At 41.0% G+C, this 8,421-nt stretch overlaps 1 protein-coding gene across 2 annotated transcripts in view; it reads left to right on the forward strand.

Annotated features, from left to right (window-relative positions):
- The first annotated feature begins 871 nt into the window (after window positions 1-871).
- Window positions 872-8,421, forward strand: part of SS18 (SS18 subunit of BAF chromatin remodeling complex) — a 26,377-nt gene continuing 18,827 nt past the window's right edge. The window contains exons 1-3 of one of the 2 annotated variants that reach the window (XM_072411294.1): window positions 872-1,051; window positions 5,772-5,848; window positions 6,819-6,903. In XM_072411294.1, the coding sequence (XP_072267395.1) occupies window positions 983-1,051; window positions 5,772-5,848; window positions 6,819-6,903 (231 nt within the window). In that variant the 5' untranslated portion in view covers window positions 872-982. The remainder of the gene's footprint in view (window positions 1,052-5,771; window positions 5,849-6,818; window positions 6,904-8,421) is intronic. The other variant, XM_072411295.1, reaches the window with a different exon arrangement.

Raw genomic sequence — 8,421 nt, forward strand, 5'->3', positions numbered from 1 at the left:
ATACAATTGTTATTCAATACATTCCTTGTTGTGTATATATGAACTCCCTGCAGAGCAATCACTCCTAAGCACGTGGTACTCAGGTCACATGGCGACACATTAGAGTTCACCGATTGGCAATGTACAATGTGTGATACCAGTGGTCTTCAATAAAATGTCTCCGACCCAGAGACCAATATGTTGTACACAGCGGCGGCCATTTTGCCGGAGACCTCTCCCGCTGCCCAAGTGTAGGGATAACATGAAGACAAATGTTGGTAGTTTCGGAGCAAACCATCGCCCTCTAGCTACACGGGGGAGCAGCGTGCTGTATGGTACTGCACACAATAGACCAGTGGTTTCATGTCTCATATATATTGATGTGGAATGCGGTCACACATTTCCATTCATTAACCGCAATGTATTTATAGAACAAGCAAACTACATTCCAGTAACCCTATCAGAACACATAACCGTACCGAATCTTCACCTCTAACAAACAAATACACCCGGTCACTGCCACATAACACGACACAGCCCCGTATAACAACGCGATATTCAAATACGGGGACAATAAATATGACGCATTCATCGAATTACATCTGCACCCCCCTCCTAGGGCTGTACCAAGTGCGCGTTACTCATGCCTCGATGACTTCTGGGATGGCTGGATGTGAACTTCTGTGACGTCAGAGGGGTGTACGAAATATGTTTTAGGATTCTTGTTATATTTACAGCTAAAATAAAATATTCATGATCATAATAAGACGTTTATAGTTCAAAAATGTAAATGTTGGTTAGTACATGTCTGCAGAGTAAATATATATAATTAACACAGATGCTGAAAGTGTAGCATCATCCCCCACTTCATTACAGAACATGGTATAGCCCGGGATTCTGGCAGTGGCTCGGCGCGGAGAAGGTGTTCCGCTCCAGCAGCTCTTCCTCCGGTGCAGTGTTAGCTTTGTCTTTCGGTTGTTCGGTGCTTGGCCTTTGCTGTGACATGTCGGTGGCTTTTGCAGCTCCCCGGCAGCGGGGGAAGGGGGAGATAACCCCGGCCGCCATCCAAAAGGTGAGACACAATAGAAGTAGGGTTGTACAGAGATTGGTGTCCTTGTGGTCACACTGCAGACATCTCCTCACTCGCCTATGATGGGGAATCATTGTTAATGTGTGAGCTCATACTCCCAGCTACTATCATGTGTATATGTGAGAACATACTCCAAGTTGCTGCTTTATATGTATGGGGCATCCTAGGCAAGTCATTCCTGGAGTCAGGCAGGGGCTGCAGACTTTATAATCAGTGTTCAAGGAGCTTTGTGTGAACATTTTGCACTTTATCATCTGATATTTTGATTGGTTGGAAGGCCTAAAATTTGTAGCAGAGTCCGCTGCCCAATTATTGTCCTGATAGAAATAATGGGAATTCTGATTGGGTTTCATTGAATGTTCATTTATTTTGACTTGAGTCCTTTCAATCAATATTCATCAATGCTTTCATTTTATCCAGAGCACAATTATCACCATAAAGTTATTCCCTTCCAAATTGTCAGCTGCTGAATTTTCATCAGATTCAAAAATCTGCCCTTGTATTAACCTTAATTATTCCTAACTCTATTGTTTTCACTAACATTGTATAATTGTGCAAAATGTACAGCGCTGTATGAGGTCCAATCCTGTGCAAATTATGCATCGGTCACATTCCCTATAAACCTGGGGAGGAAAAGCACAAGACTGCTGTATCCAGGGGCCCCAAGGGTCACACAGCAAGTGCCCAATAGCTCTACATGGACTCCTATGCGTGATCAAACTGGAGCCAAGAGTAATGAGTTCATTGAATCCACTCCTGGATAGATACCTGTACCCCTGTTAAGGTTGTACCGGGTATATTGGGAAATGAGTTGTCTTGGCGTTTGATTCTGTCCTCTCATTTACTCCCCATATTCCGAACATTTCATTTGCTCAACATTTCCAAAATCTGCCCTTACCTGTCCACAGAGACCACCAAACTCCTTGTACACGCTCTTATCTCTCGTCTGGACTACTGTAACATCCTTCTCTCTGGTATTCCACTAACCCGACTCTCTCCTCTACAATCTATCATGAATGCTGCAGCCAGACTCATCCATCCTTCCCACCACTCCTCTTCTGCTGCATCTCTTTGTAGTTCTCGTCATTGACTTCCATTTCACCCTAGAATCAAATTCAAGCTCCTGTGCTTTGCCTTCAAATCCCTCCACAGTTATTGTCCCACTTACATTTCTGACCTTACTTACTCAACCAGCCGCTCTCTTCGCTCCTCCAATGACCAGGGCTCCAGGACTTTTTTCCAGAGCTTCCCCAACTCTCTAGAATGTTCCTTCCCTCCTCCAATTCGGCTTGCTTCTACTTCCTTTTCATTTAAAAGAGCGCTCAAAACCCATCTTTTTAAACTTACCTACTCATCTTCTGCTGTCTCCTAAACCCTTACTACTCACCCACCATTCCTTATCCCCCCTAATTTGTGTATACTTCCCCCTCCTATTAGATTGTAAGCTCTTCAGGGCAGGGACCTCTCTTCCTCCCGTGTCACTGTCTGTCTGTCATTTGTACGGTATATACCCGAGTATACACCGACTTTTTCAGCACCAAAAATGTGCTGAAAAAGTCCCCCTCGGCTTATACTCCAGTCAGATGCATGGGTCCCTCCAGAAAAGCACCTTCTGCTGGCCGAGTGCTGATCCGGTCTAATTCCAGCCGGCAACCCGCAGCTCTGAAGCCGCATGTGGTTCTTGGGCTTCCTTGTTGTGGCTCCCTTCCCTATTTACCGCGACCGGCATTAACATTTCCGCCGCCAGGGTAAGGGGAGACTCCCTCTCCTCCCTATGTATTGTGGAGTAGAGGGATTTCCCTTCAGGGGTGTTCCTGGTGGAGGGCGGAGCCATCAGCACGGGACTCGAGAGTGTCCCTCGCTGATAGGAGTCCCGTGTTCCCAGGTGCTTACATGTGGGGTACAGGACTAGGTGCAAAAGCACTAACCAGGGAGCCAGAAAAAGAAGTAACAGAAGTTATATCAACTAATGATGCATAATTTATCAGATGATTATTATATGATTAGTAACTAATCATATATTAGTCATCTGATAAACTATTATTACTACACCGTATTTATATAGCGCCATCATAAGACGCAGCGTTGTACAAAGTTGATAGTCATGTCACTAACTGTCCCTCAAAGGGGCTCACAATCCAATGTCCCTACTATAGTCATGTCAATAATTTAGTCTAAGGTCAATTTTTGGGAAGAAGCCAATTACCGTATTTTTCGGACCATAAGACGCTCCGGACTATAAGACGCACCAGGTTTTCCGCACAAGGGAAAACAAGAAAAAAAAAAATTGATTTGATTTCCCCTGAGATCCAGCGTGCGTCACTTGTGCCCGCCCACGAAGGAGTGTCCCAGTGCCATGGCAGCCATGCACACCCAAGCCATCACACTGCCTCCGCCATGTTTTACAGATGATGTGCTATGCTTTGGATCATGAGCTGTTCCACGCCTTCTCCATACTTTTTTCTTGCCATCATTCTGATAAAGGTTGATCTTGGTTTCATCTGTTCAAAGAATGTTTTTCCAGAACTGTGCTGGCTTTTTTAGATGTTTTTGAGCAAAGTCCAATCTAGCCTTTCTGTTCTTGAGGCTTATGAGTGGATTGCACCTTGCAGTGCACCCTCTGTATTTACTTTCATGCAGTCTTCTCTTTATGGTAGACTTGGATATCGATACTCCTACCTCCTGGAGAGTGTTGTTCACTTGGTTGGCTGTTGTGAAGGGGTTTCTCTTCACCATGGAAATGATTCTGCGATCATCCACCACTGTTGTCTTCCATGGCCGTCCAGGTCTTTTGGCGTTGCTGAGTTCACCAGTGCTTTGTTTCTTTCTCATGATGTACCAAACTGTAGATTTTTCCACTCCTAATATTGTAGCAATTTCTCAGATGGGTTTTTTCTGTTTTTGCAGCTTAAGGATTGCTTGTTTCACCTGCATGGAGAGCTCCTATGGCAGCATGTTGTCTGTTCACAGCAAAATCTTCCACATACAAGCAGCCCCAAATCAACTTCAGGCCTTTTATCTGCTTTATTGATAATGACATAACAAAGGAAATGCCCACACCAGCCCATGAAATAGCCTTTGAGTCAATTGTCCAATTTCTTTTGATCCCCTGAAATGAAATGAAATGATTGTGTAAAAAAACAAAAGGCTTTGGTAGTGGTTGAGTAGTTCAGCAAAAGACACTGAGAGGGCTGATGCCACACAGGTTACACAAATGTTGTGTGATGTCAACCAACAGGCTGACTTGCTGGGAAATCAAAAGACCTTTTTATATACACGCAGGATCCTTGAAATGACAAAGTACAGGAACATTTTTATGTAGTTTGGAAGTGTAGGGAAATTGGATTGGTCCCTTTCTAAACGTGTTGGTTAAGAAAGGTAAGCGTTTGGTTTAGCTTCAATAAACATTGGGGCAAAACTCTTTTAGGATTTTTTTCTGGTAGCCTACCCAAGTTACAAGCAGATTTTACAGATTTCTTTACATTTATTAATTGGCTTAAGGCCAGTGTGGTTCTTTAAATAGGGAGCAAAGTCATTACCAAGTAACTACAGACCGATGGGTTTAACTTCTATAGTTGAAAAGTTCCTACAGAGTTTGATAAAGAACCACATAGAGGAGTTTCGGCTAGAAATTTCTGTGTTTGCAGATGACACCAAACTATGTAATGGAATTAAGTCCATACAGTATGTCTATAATCTACAAGCAGACATGGATGTACTGTTTGATTGGGAAGCCAAGTGGCAAGGACATTTAGTATAGATAAATGTAAAATTATGCACTTGGGAGCTAACAACATGCATGCTTCATACTTTCTAGGTGGAATACATTTGGGGGAGTCAGGAATGGAAAAGGATCTGGGGGTTCTGGTAGATCATAGCCTTAATAATAGCATCCAATGCCAAGCTGCAATATCTAAAGCTAGCAAAGTACTTTCTTGTATTAAAAGAGGAATAGACTGCAGAGATGGAGACATAATCCCACCCCTGTACAAAGCATTGGTCAGACCACATCTGGAATATGCAGTCCAGTTTTGGGCACCAGTTCACAAAAAGGACATTGTGGAATTGGAGAGAGTGCAGTGAAGGGTAACAAAACTATTAAAAGGAATGGAGGAGCTCAGCTATGAGGAGAGATTAGCTGTACTGAATCAATTCTCCCTTGAGAAGAAACGTTTAAGGGGGATATGATCACCTTGTATAAATATATAAATGATCCATATAGAGAACTCTCTTCGCAATTATTCACTTTGAGATCATTACAAAGAACAAGGGGGCACTCTTTGTGTCTGGAGGAAAAGAAGTTTAAGCTCCGGATAAGCTACTTCCCTCAGGAAGTAGTTTCAGCAACTACTATAGATTGCTTTAAGAAAAAGAAAAAGCTGGATGCTTTTCTACAAGCACAGAAAATAACTGGGGATTAAAGCTTGTTGACTGATCCAGGAAACATGCGATTGCTTCAAGGGATCAGGAATTCATTTTTTTTCACTCTGTTGGAGCAAATTGTATCAGGGTTTTTTTTTTTTTTTTTACCTTCTTCTGTATTAACTATGTCTATGGGGTTTTTATATAGCATATGTTAGAACCTATTTTTTAGTAATAAACTGGATTTATATAGCGCCAACATGTTACGCAGCGCTGTACATTAAATAGTGTGTGTGTATGAAAGTCGGCAATTAAATTTACTTCTCTGCTTCTTTTACAGATGTTGGATGAAAATAATCATCTAATCCAGTGTATTATGGATTATCAGAACAAAGGAAAAACTTCTGAATGTTCACAGTAAGTGAAAATAAAACCATTTATGTATTCTTTAATTATTTGCTGGCTTTGTTGCTCCCTGTTTGGAGGCCCACTACTCTGCAGCATTCCTTCTTGGTCTACAGGCGGGGTCCTTGATGCTGGGGCAAATTTATGGTGGGCATAACTTATTCTGGGACAAATGAGAGTGGAGTGCGCAAGCAGCTCTTACTCCAGGATTGTAACTGTACCCTATTGCATACTGAGTCTGATGCTTGGTATGCAAATTGGAAACAATTGGGACAAATAGGAGGCCTGGAAATTTTTTTTTTTTTTTTTTTTTTTTTTTTTAATCTAGAAGAGAAGCACAGTTTCTTCTACCCGCTAACGCATTTTTCCAAAAGTTAGGTTCTGCATGTTAAAATGAACTGTGTTAAGCAAGATCCCCCATGCAGCAAATGGTTGCCTTTGTAGAATGCCTGCCATTGCATCCTGTAGGAACACTGAAGAAGCACTAAAATTAATTAAGAATAGGTTTGTTGATGAGTATGGTCTGTAGTTTAGACTTTAACTTTAAACCTATATGTTCACATACTTCCTACTCTGAATTGTGATTGTGGTGTATGGTAGAAAGATGCGGGGTACAGGTGCAGATAGCATAATAAATGTGGAATCCTGGATTTAGGAGGCCTAATGGAAAATATTTATTCGCACCGAGTCTTTTATCAGCTACTCTGAACCTTACCATACTTTCCTCTCCACTGATGACAATAAATGGAATGATGAGACCCACTTTAAATGAATGAGAGTGGATCCCTGTGCTTTGTAGAGCAAGTCACATGCGTTCATTCTAATGTTGCAAATTAGGATTTATTAATACTTAAAAGGTTTTGGGAACATCCCTTTGCATTGCCTGCATTGGTTTTGGTTTGGCAAAATAAATTGAAATATTATTATAATGAATGACACTTATGACCTTTTTTTTTTTTTTTTTTTTTTTGTTCATTTCTAGGTATCAACAAATGTTGCACACAAACTTGGTTTACTTGGCCACCATTGCAGACTCCAATCAAAATATGCAACCTTTATTACCAGCAGTAAGTTATATTATGTGAGAGATTGACCTAAAATTTTCAGCAAGTAGCCATCTTCAAATGCCCCATACTGCTCTTATAATTAACCTGCCCGTAATCTTTTACAGAAGAATACAGCTGCACTAGGTTTGACTGCAGCTGCTAGAATTGAGTTGAAGATTGAGGGTGCTTTAGCAATTGTCAGACATATTGTGCAGGGCAGAATCCCTGTTTGCTTGGCAGTAGCCCCATGATAGCCCCTTAATTGAAAACGGTTCACAAACGGCCTCCTCCTTCCTGGTATAGCAGTAACAGTAGTTGGATGTGTAAATATATCTGTGCAGTCCAATAGAGACCCGAGATTAATTCACATGGGTCTTTGCACTACTCATTAATGGGCAGCATGCCAACTGCTGATCAATCGCCTCTTAATTTGCTCCTAACAGTTTAACAGATGAGAGCGGCAGTTTTCATTTCTTTTAATGTTAGGAGCATAAACGAAGCAGTGGAGATTGCTAGTCCAACTTGTTACAGATGGAGGGGGCAATCATTTGACAACATTTAAACAGTTCCAATTTTTCTTACTTTGGGGAGGGGGAGTAGGGGCCTTGTCAGTCTGGGATGGTTTTCAGACCTATCTAATTGATCATTTTCCCCAAACAGTGGTTAGCTAGCTAGTATCTCCTGCTGCAATGGGTATGCCGTCTGTTTTGTTTTTCAGAACCTGCATTGTATAAGCTAGCAATCAATCTTTTGCTTAAAAGATTCTGATTGAATTTTGTCTATTCTCGTTGAAATCAGGCAGTGTCTTGCAGTAACAGTTTTGAAAGCATAAAATTGCAGATTTAGCTGTGAAACAGAGATGGAGAGTGCCAGCTTCCTGATAGGCCAGGTCTAGAGACATGAGAGTGAACTGGTTGCCCTGTAGCTTTAGCCTTAAGAGAACAATCTAAGCATGGCAGGCAGCCAGCAAAATAAGTGCAGCATCCTCAAGTCAGCCTAGTCTATTGCTGGTTGTAATGCTAATTTTAAAATATGTAGCACAATTGATTTTTTTGTAGTTTGGATGCCAAGGGGCACAAACTTTTTCTTCTTGACCAAATGTCAAAACCCAAAAGCAAAGACATTTGCAACACATCCCCATCACTGACCAAACCCTAAGCCATTGCTTTGTCTTGCACACACAAAAAAAGAAACCTTTTTTTAGAAACGATAAACTTATGTACATGTTAAACGATAATGTGAATGAGTCTTTAAAAAAAGTAATCTGGATAATGTTATAGTATGTGGTCAAAGTTTCACCTACTATTCACCTAATTACTGGTTATTTCCCCTAGCGTTCTAATTCTGTGCAAATTTCCATGCAAAAAGTGTTCAAATTTTTTGCATGGAAATTTGTTTGTCATTGTAGGCTATAATTCTTAGGCATAACTCACTGATATTTAATACATTTATTAATAAACTTTAAATAAAAAAAGACAAAAATCTGTAACAAAATCAAAAAAAATTTAAACATGTAAGTGTACAGTAGCATATATTATA

The sequence above is a fragment of the Pyxicephalus adspersus genome, chromosome 5 (genome assembly GCF_032062135.1).
Source record: "Pyxicephalus adspersus chromosome 5, UCB_Pads_2.0, whole genome shotgun sequence".
Classification (NCBI taxonomy): Eukaryota; Metazoa; Chordata; class Amphibia; order Anura; family Pyxicephalidae; genus Pyxicephalus; species Pyxicephalus adspersus.